This window comes from Thalassophryne amazonica, chromosome 4 (genome assembly GCF_902500255.1).
Source record: "Thalassophryne amazonica chromosome 4, fThaAma1.1, whole genome shotgun sequence".
Classification (NCBI taxonomy): Eukaryota; Metazoa; Chordata; class Actinopteri; order Batrachoidiformes; family Batrachoididae; genus Thalassophryne; species Thalassophryne amazonica.
In genome coordinates this window covers 42,123,970-42,140,044 of record NC_047106.1, presented here as the reverse complement: position 1 = coordinate 42,140,044, position 16,075 = coordinate 42,123,970, and the positions used below count along the sequence as shown (strand labels likewise).

At 42.7% G+C, this 16,075-nt stretch overlaps 1 protein-coding gene across 1 annotated transcript in view; it reads right to left on the bottom strand.

The window, feature by feature from the left end:
* Positions 1-2,290: 2,290 nt before the first annotated feature.
* The window catches only part of LOC117508903 (alpha-2-macroglobulin-like), a 55,444-nt gene continuing 41,659 nt past the window's right edge, over positions 2,291-16,075 (bottom strand). Inside the window, exons 30-35 of the mRNA XM_034168745.1 lie at positions 8,206-8,418; positions 7,728-7,846; positions 2,904-2,994; positions 2,756-2,854; positions 2,566-2,671; positions 2,291-2,370 (exon numbers count right to left, since the gene is read on the bottom strand). Coding sequence (XP_034024636.1) covers positions 2,291-2,370; positions 2,566-2,671; positions 2,756-2,854; positions 2,904-2,994; positions 7,728-7,846; positions 8,206-8,418 — 708 coding nt within the window. The remainder of the gene's footprint in view (positions 2,371-2,565; positions 2,672-2,755; positions 2,855-2,903; positions 2,995-7,727; positions 7,847-8,205; positions 8,419-16,075) is intronic.

Genomic DNA, 16,075 nt, shown 5'->3' with positions numbered 1-16,075 from the left:
CAGGATTTTGCCACAACTACTGCACAGATTTTGATGAAATTTTCGACACAGATAAATATGAGGCCATGGAAGACTCCAATTTTGGAGGTGATCTGGATTCTGGATCAAGATTTCACTTTTTTTATAGGCTTTGATGGATTACATCCAAAAAAAAAAAAAGTACTTCACAGATTCTCACCAAATTTGTACCAAAATAGATATTAGGTCATGGAAGATTACACTGAATTTTGGAGGTGATTCAGATTCTGGATCAAGATTTCACTTTATATAGGCTTTGAAAGATTACATCAAATTTACTTCACAGATTCTCACCAAATATGCACTACAGACAGATACTGTATTAGGGCATTGAAGACTCCACTGAATTTTGGAGGTTATCCATATCAGGACTGGCGGACGTCAGAAATCTGAGATTGCTCTTGTTTTGGCATTAAGTCACAACTATTTTGTCTTTTTTTTTCCTTTAATCTTGATTGCATTGGATTTCATTCTTCTACCTTCATCTCCGTGTCTTCCCTTCTGGTGCTGTGCAACATAATGTCTTGCTCAATGATCCACCGTGCCATACCTAGGTGCATTTTCACACCTGTCTTGTTTGCTCTTGACCTTCTGACTTTTCAGTTTGTTGTGAATCAAAACATCTTGTCTGAAAGCTACCTTGGACCATGATCCAGACCATAGGACATAAATTAAGTCTTAGCAAGAGGTGGGCCCAAACTGAAACCATGGTCTGGTTTGTTTGCAGTGTATAAATGCTTTTGGATAGTTCAGACTTTTGGACCAATTACAGGAAGCTGAAGGAGCTATCATTATCATTAAACACAAGTCAAAGTTTGCAATTGTACAGAAACATATTGCATTCACTGGATTAAAAAAAAGTAGACTGCTGAGCTCGTAATCATGAGATCAAGAACTCATCACGTTTTTACGTGATCTTGATCTCATAAGATTAGGCTTTTTTTTTTTTAAATAGCTTCAGTGCTTCCAGTCCCTCAGTAAAGATAAGTGTCAGAATTTCTGAGTCACAATCGAAAATCCGCCAATTTGTAACTGCCGACACTGGACTGTGATTACACACAGTGTGGATTTTCCCCAAAGGTGTTCCTGGATGAATGAAACTCCTGCAGGGAGGCGGGACACAGGGCATCCAGACTGACATGCCCCCAGCTGGAGGTGAGCCCCTCTTTGTCCCTCAGTGGTCGGTGGGGCTGTGTGAGTGAAAGCTGGAACTCTGGAGGGGGAGCGAGACATGTCTCATTTTGGTGAGACGCTCGGTACCCCTCCCTGGATATTCATCCAGGAGCACCTTAGGGGAAAATCCACACTTTGTGTTTGATTAAAGTGTGTTATCATTGGCTAACCTTAGCCCGCTTCTTTACTGAAGGACTGGAAGTACAAAAGCTATATATATATAACTTAATTAGATACCTTTTCTCATAATTACGAGATTCTGATTTTGATTCTGATCTTTTCTTGTAATTACGATATCAGTGGTCTATTTTTTTATAATCCAGTGAATGTAATACAGTTGCAGCTGCAATTTACTCATAAGATAAACTAAGTCAATTTGAAAAGATGCATAAAAGGTTCCTCCATTCAAACAGAAGTGTCAATTAGAAAACAAGCCAATGTCAGATCATGATGCCTACAGTCCCATTAGTGGCAAGTATGGGACATATGTAGCCAGAATACACTGAACAACAATGTAAATGCAACACTTTTTTTTTGCTCCCTTTTTTCATGAGCTGAACTCAAAGATCTAAAACATTTCCTATATATTCAACAGACCTATTTCTCTCAAACATCGTGTACAAATCTGTCTCAATCTGTGTTACTGATCACTTCTCCTTTGCTGAGATAATCCATCCCACCTCACAGGTGTGGCATATCAAGATGCTGATTAGACACCATGAATATGGCACAGGTGTGCCTTAGGCTGGTCACTATAAATTCAACTTACCCATAATCTTCTCTTCTTCTGCGGCCTCTTGTGGACTAGGTTATGAAGAAATTGCTCTTTTGCTGAATTACTTGCTGTGTTTCTATACAAAAAAAGTCATTCATAAAATACAAATAAATCTACAGTGATTAAATAGTGATTAAAAAGTGTTTGGCACATTTAAAAAATGGTATGTATGCTGCATTTCTGCATCTTTTTTCAGGTAACAATTCAGTGGTTTTAACATGTAATTTTAATTGTAATATTTGGGGAAAAAAAGCATAGAACAGTGCACATCAAGAAAATATACATGTGCTTTGCTTTGTAACTGTCATTTAAATTAATACTGCACTAAATATCATAGTGTTTCTGTGTGTTATTGTTACCTGGCTGACAAGGGTAGGTATATTCTTTGAAATCAAGCTCTTCTTCTGTTAAAGGAAAATTAAGAGAATACAAAAATTTTTGAATCTTGTATCAATGCAATATTCTGTTTGTGGGTCTTATGAAAAGTGAAACAGTCTGTTCATCTGTCACTTCTATCAGTATATAAATTGTGAGGGTTGGGTATTTTTGCTACTTGTATTTGTTCAATTTTAGGTGTTTGTGTACTGTCTGTTTTTTACCTGGGTCGTAGTAGTCGTACAACATGACCACAGCTGGCTTAATACCATCCACTTTGATTGATCGTGTGAGTTGCAAACTGTGCTGGATAGGTTCGTTCCTCTTTAGCTATTAGCAGAAACGGAGAGGACACAGTCAGGAACAAACTGACTAATCACAGTCTGTAATTTGCCCACAGTGAATCCTTCTCACCTCTTTCAAGTACACAACAATGTGATCGCCTTTGGTATCAACTCTCCCCACATACGGAGCATTTTTGAGCTGTGAGAAGATGACACTCAGCTGATTACACTGTCATACGGACATCAGCGTCTGACACAAAAAGATCACCAGAACTAACCTTCTTCATAGATCCGGACTGTAGCAAAAATCCAGACAGTAGTTTGATATCCAGGATTACCATGTTTGAACTGTCGTGACGTGCAGTGTATCTGTAATCGGACCATAAATATACAACGTTACATACTATTACCTCTCTTTCTGCAGCCAACTATTTGTCCCCTTGTTTTTAATTTGGGCTGTTGTGATGGCTGGAAATTTGTGTGAATTTATGAATTCACATTACACTTGGATCAAGTTGCTTAAAATGAGAAACAATCTTTTTGTGTGTAGACCATGAGCAGTATTATTATGGTCTACGTTAAAGGATCTAATCCCAGAGGTTTAACCAAATGTCAATAATATCACGTTGTGCAAAATGTGTATGATTTAAGTAACGTAGTCAACAGTGGCGGTCCTAGAGTGATTTACTCCCCGGGCGAAACCCCCTGCGTGCTCCCCCCCGCGCACACTAACGTGGCCACCACCTCCGCCCCACCACCCATGAAAACACTAACACCCACAATCCCACAAATTAACTCACAACAGCTATTTTCAAGAACAAATTTCCGGTTTTAATGACTACTGCAATAACAAACACAAAGAAATTGGCACAGTCTAATGTGTCATCATCCATGGACTTATCTGCAATGATGATCTCAGAAGTTTGCAGGAGGGCATCATAATTTTTTGCCCCAGTGCTCACTATCTGTGATGTGAAATTCCATCGAGTAGGAGCATTTCTGGGCAACCTTGAGCAGCCTGCAGACTCAAGAAAAGACATTCTCTTTGTGGATTTTGAGAAAAATGTGGCAAACCCAGAGAGTGATGCAAAAAATATTCTGCACTCAGATAAGCATTTAGCCCCCTGAGACAGAACAAGATTCAGTCTGTGTGCATAGCAATACACAAACATTGCACTGGGGGCTATTGCTTTAACTTTGGCCTGTAAACCGTTGAGAGCTGAAGCCATGACAGCAGCCATGGCTTCTTCGTAAGGAAGACTATCAAATGGCTTCGCCAAAATCCGGTCCACAACATTCAAATTGTCTGCCATTATGTGCAGCTTGCTACCTAGCTAGCTCGCTAGCTGGGACTGACGCGAGGCTAGTGTGAAGTTTGTCCGCCTGTGAGAGCTTTGTGACGGTGGAGGAGCTCAGCAGCACCCGCTGCTCGGTAGGGACAGAAACTGCGATAGAAGTCAGAAAGAGTGAAAGAAATCAGTCTCCAAACACAAGCAGCTACAAAAAAAACACACCAGAAATAGAAGTTCGATTTGTCGCTAGTCGTTTTTAACAAAGAAAATCCCACTAAGAGGATTAGGAAAGTCTCCAGTTCAACTCAGAAAAGAATGAAAATTAAAAAATGCTGCCACGGATGTTTACACCAAAAGATCGCTGATTCGCTCATTTCACTGTCAATCAAAAAGGGATTCAGCCTCAGACAGATCATCCAATCATCATGCAGAAGCTGAGCGTCCGGGCTAGCCGAGGCCAGCCCACTGCCCCATAGAGCCCCAGACACGCTGAGCGTCCGATGGGCGGGACAAAGCCCAGCATTTATCCAATGACTCGTCTCGTTTCGCTGCATGCTTTGTGTCACTGTTGAACTCTGTGGACCGTGTGTTTAAAGCACTGTGAAGCGGCGGGAATGAGTGAGGGGAAAGCCGCGTCGTTACCAGTGATAAGAAGCTGATTCTGAACAAAAGTTGAGCACATTGTAACCACGAACCCCCGCCCCCCCACCCCGTTTTTTTTTTTTTTGACCGTCTGTAAGGCAGAATAAATCAATATGTTGATCAATTATTACATCATTTACTATCAGGGACTTAGAAGAGAGAGACCTAATGTTTAATAAACCACATTTAACTGTTTTAGTCTGTGGTGCAGTTGAAGGTGCTATATTATTTTTTCTTTTTGAATTTTTATGCTTAAATAGATTTTTACTGGTTGTTGGTGGTCTGGGAGCAGGCACCCTCTACAGGGATGGGGTATTGGGGGGATGGCAGGGGGAGAGAAGCTGCAGAGAGGTGTGTAAGACTACAACTCTGCTTGCTGGTCCCAACCCGGATAGTCACGATTTGGAGGGTTTAATAAAATTGGCCAGATTTCTAGAAATGAGAGCTGCTCCATCCAAAGTTGGATGGATGCCGTTTCTCCTAACAAGACCAGGTTTTCCCCAGAAGCTTTGCCAATTATCTATGAAGCCCACCTCATTTTTTGGACACCACTCAGACAGCCAGCAATTCAAGGAGAACATGCAGCTAAACATGTCAGTCCCGGTCCGATTGGGGAGGGGCCCAGAGAAAACTACAGAGTCCGACATTGTTTTTGCAAAGTTACACACCGATTCAATGTTAATTTTAGTGACCTCCGATTGGCGTAACCAGGTGTCATTACTGCTGACGTGAATTACAATCTTACCAAATTTACGCTTAGCCTTAGCCAACAGTTTCAAATTTCCTTCAATGCCGCCTGCTCTGGCCCCCGGAAGACAAATGACTATGGTTGCTGGTGTCGCTAACTTCACATTTCTCAAAACAGAGTCGCCAATAACCAGAGTTTGATCCTCGGCGGGTGTGTTGCCGAGTGGGGAAAAACGGTTAGAGATGTGAACGGGTTGGTGGTGTACAGGGGGCTTCTGTTTAGGACTACGCTTCCTCCTGACAGTCACCCAGCCGGCCTGCTTTCCTGGCTGCTCGGGATCTGCTGGGGGACAGCTAACGGCGGCTAAGCTACGTTGGTCCGCACCAACTACAGGGGCCTGGCTAGCTGTAGGATTTTCCAAGGTGCAGAGCCGAATCTCCAATTCACCCAGCCTGGCCTCCAAAGCTACGAAAAAGCTACAGCAGTAATGCTTTAGCAGTAATGGTACTTGTAATAACAAGTACCATTACCTTGTAATAACAAGTACCATTACTGCTAAAGGAGGCTGAGGAATAACTAAACATTTCACACCCAGAGCAGAAAAGTGCGGGAGAGACAGGAGAAGTCGCCATGCTAAACCGGCTAAGAGCTAGTAGCTGCGCTAAGCTAGCGGATTCCTAAAAACACACAAAGTGAATAATGCGTAAATAATTTAGAGGTGATTCAGCAGAGGGAGTGCTTTAGTTAAGGCACTTAGCCCACTGTAACCTTGTTCTTTTCTGTTTAGGTGTTAATGATGGCTTTCGTTTAGCTTTTCTGTATGTAAATCCCATTTCCTTTAGGCGGTTTCTTACAGTTCGGTCACAAACGTTGACTCCAGTTTCCTCCCATTCGTTCCTCATTTGTTTTGTTATGCATTTTCGATTTTTGAGACATATTGCTTTAAGTTTTCTGTCTTGATGCTTTGATGTCTTCCTTGGTCTACCAGTATGTTTGCCTTTAACAACCTTCCCATGTTGTTTGTATTTGGTCCAGAGTTTAGACACAGCTGACTGTGAACAACCAACATCTTCTGCAACATTGCGTGATGATTTACCCTCTTTTAAGGGTTTGATAATCCTCTCCTTTGTTTCAATTGACATCTCTCGTGTTGGAGCCATGATTCATGTCAGTCCACTTGGTGCAACAGCTCTCCAAGGTGTGATCACTCCTTTTTAGATGCAGAGTAACGAGCAGATCTGATTTGATGCAGGTTAGTTTTGGGGATGAAAATTTACAGGGTGATTCCATAATTTATTCCTCAGAATTGAGTGAGTCGATATTTTTTCCCTCTGCTTGGTCTAAAAAAGTAACCGTTACTGACTGCCACAATTTTTTTTCTTGATTTCTTAGTGTTTCTTAAAGCCATAAAGTTGCCATTTGAAATGACTTTAGATTTGTGTCATGTCTGTGATCTGCTTTTTTCTACAAAATTAAACAACTGAATGAACATCCTCCGAGGCCGGTGATTCCATAATTTTTGCCAGGGGTTGTAGTATTGGGCATGATACAAGTAGTGTATAGTTCATATATATCAGTAGTTTTAGTGTCCCATGTGCGACAGCCCAGTTGTCATCCAGTTGGGACATGTCCAGCTCTCCACAAGTTCTCTTATACTCACTCAACTGGTAAGAACTGAAAGCCGAGATAGGCATGTCTAAACTTGTCCTCTAACACTCCGAAACGGAGGTGTTCCTTTGTCTCGCTTCATCAGCAAATCGGTCGTGACGCGCGAAGCCTCCGCGCGGCTTTCCATGACAAAATCTCTTGTTAAAAGTGAAATCTGCCGGAAAATGGCTGATGTCCAGCTCTTGTGATAACCAGAGAAAGAGCACACGACGGACTCGTATCCACAGAGCCATCAGCTTAGAAATGATCCAGTGGTTTGTGCCGTAACGTCGCAGCTCGGAGCGCGGCGCACCGACCGTCCTTAAAGGGGTCCTTAAAGCTGTAGTTAAAGTCCTTATTCTCTGTGAAGCCTGTAAAATTTTCACCAAAAGCCAGATCAATTTTTCGAATGGTTTCCAGGTGCCAGTCTCTAACAGCTTCTGAAAAAATTCTGATGGAAAAAAAGTCCTTTTCATTCCGCCATTTCCAGACAATGAAAATCCGACGAGGGGGCGGGACCACTCCTTCCACAAGGCGTGCTCACAGGCGAATGACATCACTGACAGGCGTGGAAAAACTCACGCATGCGCACGAGGGTTCAAGCATGTCTGACGTAAAAACATATGAATGAAATCCATATAGTTTTTAAAAAAATAAAAAGGACCGTTACTTTATGGACACACCACGTAGTTTTCCACAGTTCATCCAAAGAACAGTGTCTTCTTATTAGTATCTAAATCAATGCATTATATACATCATCAACAGTTTGTCCAAAATTTAAATATTCACCTGTTACTGTTAGAATGTGGAATAAGTTGTTGATTATTACTTACTTGGAAGTAATAGTCAGATTGAGTTGATTATCTGAGTGGTCACAGTTAGCTTCTGCCTGGACAACAACTTGGTAATTCGAATTACGTTTTGGAGTTGGAATATGGTATTTCACCACAATCTGGAAAAGCAGGAGTATAAGAAAGTATGAAATTGATGGTTGGATGACAAAAAGGTACAAAATGTGAAAAGTGATTACTTAACACAGTGGTAATGAATGTCATATCTGCATAGAAACCGTCAGTTCACATTGAGTGAATTTTCACCCGCTCAGGATCAGAACTGTGCCAGCTGTCGTTAAAATCTAACACCTTAGAAATTCCAATTTAGTAGCAAACCCTGTTGTGTGCCAAAGCATCTGTTCAGTAGATGTGCATAATACTGGAGATGTATGTTTGAAATGTAGTCAATATTTGTTTCAGCACACTGAACTATGTTTGTGGCAGTCTCAGTGTATCATAAAAAAAGTAGAGTACTGACCTGGACCGACACCGTTCTCGTGCCTTTCGCAAGCACATGGTATGTTCCTGCTGCGATCTTCACCACCTTCTCCTGGTAAAGCAGGACATTGTGATCGTTCACCTCAAATGTCAGATGACCCCTGGGGTAACTGACGGTCACGGTGCTTGAACCTGTTGCCTTGTAGACCAGGGAGCTGTAGAGTGACAGGGCCTCGAGAGCCACCACAGTGTCCTTCAAAAATAATCAACAAGGACATGTAGAAGAATTTTTAGGTCCATATTTGAACTGTGATGAATTATCAAGTGTCCTGATCCGAACTGTATGTCCTCTGGTTGAACTAGCAGGTGTTCAACCCAAAAAAAGGGCTCTATTAGTCATTTAGTCTGTCAGGGGCTTTCCAAGGCCTTTTAGGTGCTTTCCCGCAGGCCACGTGCGGGGGCCTCAGGCCAGCTGCACGTGTGGCTGAGGCCACGTGCGGAGGGGGCCTCAGGCCAGCTGCACCTGTGGCTGAAGGTCTTTTAAAAAAATCAGTTGTAAATCCTTCATGTTTTAATGGGAGCGTTTGTCACATTGAAATAATGGCCTAACACCTGCTTAGGGTTCACTAGAGGACGCTTCCAATAGAAAACCATGTCTTGGGAATGAAATAAATAAAAAAGTCGAAGGAGGAGCGATGCCCGCGGGTCTCCAATAAATAGACGAGCGCGGTTGTCATATTCAGTCTCTCTAGAGGACTCAGTTTGTCTAAGCTTTGTGTCGAAGGCTTAAATAAACTTAAAAACTCTGTGCATTTTATCTAAAGTGTTGTGTCCTCTTTCTAGCATATCACTTGCAATTAGTTTGTGTTATCTAAAAGACGACATCCTGAGAAGACCAAAAAGACGAGCCGCGACAGAACTTGGCGAGCCAGCTTCAGGAGGGTCCAGGGGCATTCCGGCAGCCTGGGGCAGTCCAGCTCATCCCTCCAGACCGTAAATAACAGTGATCACGACTAAAAGGTAAGCAGAAACCTTTTATAATTTCTGCACGATCTGGAGGAGTGAGTCGGGATTTCCGCCCAAGTTGACAGGTGATATTTTTTAATTGCCTCTTACCCAAAAGAACCTGGACTAAGAAAATTGATAAGAGACTAAAAAAAGATAAGATTGAAAATTATCAGGCCTTGTAGATAAAATGCTCAGAAGGTGTGTGTGTTCCCGGGAAAAAGAATGTCTATGTGAGTGAAAGTTCAGGAATGTTCATGAACTCTGGTGCGGAAAGAGTGCGTGGAGAACTAACCTGGATGCTTGGGGAATAATTGGTGTTGAAATTCGTTACTAACGTGCCGGCTGATAGCATGCGCTGTAGGGGTTAATTTAGGGGAGTATACTGACAAATAGATACAAGGTAATACAAGGTTATTTAAAGAGTTTAACAGAGACTGAAGTGAAATAAGTGAGAAAAAAGAGTTTAACAAGAGAATACGTGCAGAGAAAGCACAAGATAAGCGCCTGAGGGGGCGCAGTAGAAATACCGTACGTGATAAAGAGATTTAAAGAGAAAAGTGCAAAGAAGCACAGCTGACAGTAAGTAAAAGAGCTCAATAAAGGACGTCATTTTTTAAGAAAAGAGAAAAACTATAAAAAAATAATAAAATAAATAGAGAGTTAGTGCAGAATACATGAGAATTAATGAAGCAGAAAATAGTGCAGTAAGGCACCAAATACACGCTTGTGGGGCGTGGGAGAAGAATAAGTAATTAAGTACACAGTAATATGAGTTTTTTTATAAGAAAAGAAAAAGAGAATATTTTCAGTGCAAAGGCACATTAAGCTCACGAGGAGCTCAGTAAGTGAAAAAAAAAAAAAAAAGGCAGAAGAAAGTGCAGAAAGGCACAGGATACGCACGCGAGGCGCGGTAAGGCGTAGAAATAAATGAAATATTGTATGCTCAGAAAGGAGCTTGTGAAAATAATATATTAAGCACAGGATACGCACGCGAGGCGCGGTAAGGCGTAGAAGTAAATGAAATATTGTATGCTCAGAAAGGAGCTGGTGGAAAATAATATATTAAGCACAGGATACGCACGCGAGGCGCGGTAAGGCGTAGAAGTAAATGAAATATTGTACGCTCAAAGAGGGCTTGAAAAAAGTAATATATGAAGTTGCTGACAGCGCCGGAGAAGCTGTCTAACGTGAAGAAGAGATACATGCTTAAACAGAACACACTGGTGTTAAGTGAATAAAAAGGTTGTTTAAAGCCGCGGAGTGAAAAGTGGCAGAAGTCTAGATAGAGATATATAGAAAGTTGTTTTTAATAATTTTTGTGTATAAAGCTTTTGAAGATTGGTGTGTGGGAGAGTGGAGAGTAATCTGTGTAAAGCTGTGAGAACTTGCAGGCTGGCTGACATACAAGATTAATGTGAAAGAGTACGAGGGGGAGGTATTTAGACCCAACAGGAGGACTTGGGAGGTGCATGACAGGCAGAGAGGAAAGTGTGAAACAGAGGCAGTGAAGAAAAAGACAGGAGAAGAGTGCTATGTAAATACAGAGAAGGTAGATATTATTTCAAAGAGAGAAAACTAATAAACAAACATAGCAGAAAAAGACGAGAAGCAGAAAGTTAAAAAAAAATAAAATAAAATAAAAATTAGAAGGGAAATAGAAAGTCGGGAGCAAAGACATTAGGAGGTGTTAGGGTTGTAAGAGGATTAAATAAATAAAGTTGGTTATAAATCAAAAGAGTTAAAGCTTAGATTATAGTGAAAAAGCTGACAGACTGATCAATGCTTGGGACAGTCTTTGATGGGAGACTTAAGTGATGATGAAATAATACTCCCAGAACATTACTTGACTGACGGAGACATCGAAACCCAGGGAATCAGGACACATTTTTGGCTGGAAAGGACCTATTTTGACAGGGTAGGAGCAGAACATTGGCAGGACGAACAAGAGATCAATCAGAAATTATGGCAGATTACTAAGGTAATCAATCTGAAGCAAAAGAAAGAACAATTCCCTCTAATTAATTGGGAGCTGCTGATAAGACGTCTGTGGCATCAGGGTTTAACCCCGTGGCTGGAGCTGCTTTGTGCTGACCCTAATAAAGAACTTAGCATACCATTAAATCATTTAGTAACACTACCAACCGATCCAGGTGAAGAACTGTTTCCTAGGTTGACTCTGACTGTGGTCCCAAGGAAGGTTCGGTGGGAAACAGGTAAATTTTCATATTTAGTTAAAGAAAAAGAAGACGGGCATAGCAGTTGGAAATTTAATCCTTTTAAGGGTTTAAAATACAAAACAGGTGTTACAGCCAGCAAGTTATTGGTCTGGATCAGGACAGCCCCTGAGGGACTACCAGAACACCATAGAAACACCTCACATAGCGTTTGTCAGGGTTACATGGGTAACTCTCAAGGTCAAGGTCGGGAAAGTACCCCGCTAGACTTAGTACTAAGAAAATATCCAGGAAAACGCACTAAGGCCAACCAATGTATGAGAAAGTGGCACAAAAGGTCACATGGGGGCAGGCAATGGCCTTTGGTGGGATCATTTGATCCGGTGATGTGTGAAGCAGTTGCGGTAGAAATACAGAAAAAAGAAATTAAAGATCAGCAGAAGAACGTAAAAAACAACAAAAAACGCACTGAAGAAAAAGAAGTTTTGGCCTTGTTCAAGCAGGAAGCACAGAGGCTACAGCAGAAAAGAGAAAAAATGACAGAGGAAAGATCCAAAGAGACTAAAGCCAGTGCACCGAGCTGGGAAGCAGAGCCACCCCCATATAAACGTCATGATATGGGGAAGACAGCTGGACAATTTGTATTAGGAACTCGTGAAGAGGACCAAGGCATGGATGTGGAGGGCAAATTCACACTGACACTAAAAGCTCGAGAGCCACAAGGAGACAGGTCCTCAGTCTGTCAAATGGATCATACAAGGTCTCCAAGTCCGAAAGTAAGTGGTCGCACACCACGACCAGCAGGGGGGGCCACAAATAACAGTGACACGGAGGCAGACGAGGATAAAGAGAGAGACCTGAAGGCTCCGCCTGCACATCGAGGTCCACTGAAAACCGTCCCCTCCCACCATAAGTCAACCGACTGGACCTTCACAGGCTATAGAGGCTCAGAAGAGTGGCACAAGAGCTTCTGTGACACACTGGATCTGGCCAGAAGAGATAATGAACTAGCTGAGCAACTTAGGCTAGCGAAGGAAAGAATACAAAGACATAGGGACGCAGAGGAAAGAAGAATATTACAACAATCGACGCCCAATCAAGGGAATCACATTATAGAGCCACCCACCCAAAAAATTTCTGGTGAGATCATCATTGAGACTGCAAAAGAGGCCCGACTCAGGCAAAGACAACAATGTGTAGCCAAAGACATAGCGGCTTTAGAACAGAATATAACCGACTGGATGGACTGCCTGGAACCAGTCAGTCGCACTCGATCTGGAAGACAGTATGGAGTCCGCACAGAAGAAGAGGAGGACGAAGACCTCATATGCCCATTGGTGGTTAGAAATGGTCATCATGTGTATACCCCATGGAGCTGGACAGACATGGTGGGGCTGGCCAACAGACTGCCAGACATCACCCAAGGAGCTGGGAGATGGATAACTGCCTTAGAAGAAGGCACTGCAGGGGTAACCTTGTCTTTAGGTGACATAAAAGCCTTGCTAATGCATGTCATGGGAAAACATGACACTGAAGAATTAGCAGGAAAGGTTGGACTAACACAAATGATGGGCACAAATCAACATGATGAAGTCCCCTTTAATCGCTATAGAAACTCCATGTGGGAAGGACTGAGAAGAAAGTACCCTGAGGTCTTGGATCCCTCTAAATTGGATGATGAGGAGTGGACACCTGAAGAGTGCCCAAAGAAGTTCCTGCACCGATTCCAGAAGAGATGGGCGGAGGAAACAGGAAATGCATGGAACCATTCTCCAGCAACTGAAATCCTGTTTAAAATAACTGTAAAAAAGGCTCTACCAGATGAGGTTCAGAAAGCCCTAGATGGAGTTGTGGGACTATCAAAAATGAATTGGGCTTTATACTCTGAGCATATTTGTCACCATCTTGAAATCTACAAGAAAGAAAAACAAAAAGAAGAAGATGCAGCAAATCCCTGACGAAAAAATTGGTGCAGATGCAGTTGGGAGAGCTAACCAAAGTCAAGAAAGAAAAAACAAAGACCCAGGCACCAATGATGACCCCTGTTCCTTCTGAGTCGGCAAGCACAGGCCCTACGGCAAACACTGCTGCCACCTTACAGGCACCTGTGGTAACAGCCACACAGAGCCCCCAAGGAGCAGCAGGGAGCACTGCTGCAGGAGAAGTCTCAGCACCAGTGGAGCATCACTATCACTACCATAGCACTGGCACACCCGGAAATGGACCCACCTACAGTCATGGGTGGAGAGGAGAGTCACGGAACTTTCAAGGTCAAAGAGGAGGGTGGCGAAGAGGATCTCGCTAACCTTCATTTGGAAGCAGATTCCAGAACTCAGCTCCCAGGAACAGTCAAGCGGGACCGCCTATGGGACCAACACCCCCAATAGGGGATCAACCCTCTAATGAGTGTTGGAGCTGTGGACAACCTGGACATCGAATGAGAAATTGTCCGGCCCGACCTTGGGTTGGACCCTCTGCCTATTGGCAATAGGGAGGCCTAGAGAAGACAGAGGGGGAAACGGTGGCATTGGCTATTTCGATGATACCTAAGGAAGAGCCAACCGTCACTGTTAATATACAAAACAGAGATTTCCCTTTCATGGTGGATACAGGGGCAACATACTCTTGCATAGGGAAAATGGGCGCTCATCTCCCCCTCTCTGGGTCTGTAATTAAGACCATCGGCTTCTCTGGGAAAACTCAAATAATACCTTTTACACGCCCACTTCCTGTAACGATTGCAGGAAAAACAATTGAAGCACCCCTGTTATACTCACAAAATACACCTGTGAATTTGCTGGGAAGAGACATTTTATGTAAGCTACAAACCCAGATAGTGTGTACCCATCAAGGACTGCAAATACACTTTCCTGACGAAGCATTCGCCAACATTATGGTGCTTATAGACATGGAAAACAAGGTCCGACCTGTGCAACCCATGGTATACTGGCTGAAGTTACAACCAGAAAATTCAAATCTTCAACTGCAATGGGAAAAATGGAAGCCCTGGGCCGAACAACACTATGAAGCAGTATATACACCTAGTTTACCTTTACATGTCACCCTGATGTTCGATGCCAAACAAGAACAAACTGACTATGCATGCTGCTGGGATGCATTGATGAATCAACGGCTGTTTCACATAACCACCACAGAAATTTATTTAGGCCCCCAAGGGGCCGCAGCTTCTGTCAAGCTAACTTCAGCTGAACAACAATGGTATCAAGTGCCGAATGCCATGCCTCATGTGACCCTTTTAGTCTCAGAAAAGTACGAATCCCATGACCTAGGTCCAATGGTAAAGACAGCCTCAGAAGTTGAAGAATGGCAAAACATGGAAAGTCCACAAGTACATCTGTCAAAAGACCAGCAGTTTATACGAATTAATTTAAAAGTAAATGATGAGGCTATAGCTCAAAAAGTGGAGCTCAATCCTAGACCAGAGGGACAGATGGTGTTATCGGCCCAACAAGAGAAATTGTTAGAGCAAATACCACCAGTGGTGTGGTCCAAAAGCAAAACGGATGTAGGACTAGTAAAAACAGCCTTACCAGTAAAAATAAAGTAAAACCGGGAGCAAAACTGCCTCACCAAAGGCAGTATCCATTAAAACCTCAGGCTATTGAAGGCATAAACCAGTAATTAAGGGACTAATGGCAGCTGGAGTTCTAATAAAAACTGCAAGCCCATGCAATACTCCTATCTATCCTATCCCTAAAAACAATACCAAAGAGTATCGGCTGGTACATGATCTGCGTCCTATCAATGCAATAATAGAAATGGATGCACCTATAGTACCTGATCCGCATACTATACTATCAAGCATCCCTGCTGGAGCAAAATGGTACACAGTAATTGATCTGTGTTCAGCCTATTTCAGTGTGCCTGTGCACCCAGACTCACAACATTTGTTTGCATTCACATTTCTGGGACAACAGCTAACGTATACACGGCTACCTCAGGGACTGAACCTGTCCCCAGCCATCTTTAACAAAGTCCTGGCTGAAGATTTACAACACCTTGACATACCCAGTACATTGGTGCAATATATGGATGATCTCCTTATTGCATCAGAGACTCAAGAACAGTGTGAAAAAGATTCATTAATTGTATTGCATGCATTGGCAGATGGAGGTCATAAAGTAAGTAAGGACAAATTGCAGTTCTGCAAACAACAAGTAGAATACTTGGGAAGACAGTTGTGTGGGACCACGCGATGTATAGCCCCAAGCCAAGTGGAGGCTATAATCAAGGCTCCCAAACCCCAAACAGTGGGACAGATGCTTTCATTCCTTGGGATGGCAGGGTACAGTCGGCCGTGGATTTGTGATTATGCTATAAAAACTGCACCTTTGCGTGCCATGATTAGAGCAGTGGGGCAAACAAGCAATGCAGCTCTCCTCGTCTGGACAGATCAGGCAACGGGAGCTTTTGAGGCCCTAAAAACAGACATGCAATCTGCTCCCGCGTTAGGTAACCCAGATTATGGGAAACCTTTCCATTTGTATGTTACTGAAAAAGCTGGATATGCTTGTGCTGTACTAATGCAGGAAACAAATGAAGGAAAACAACCATTGGCCTATTATAGTACAAAGCTTGACAACATTGAAACAGGATTGCCACCATGCTATCAGGGTCTAGCAGCAGCTGCCTTTGCATTTCAAAAAGCATCATCCATAATCATGGGACATGCAGTAACGTTGTACACGTCGCATCAGTTACATGCCC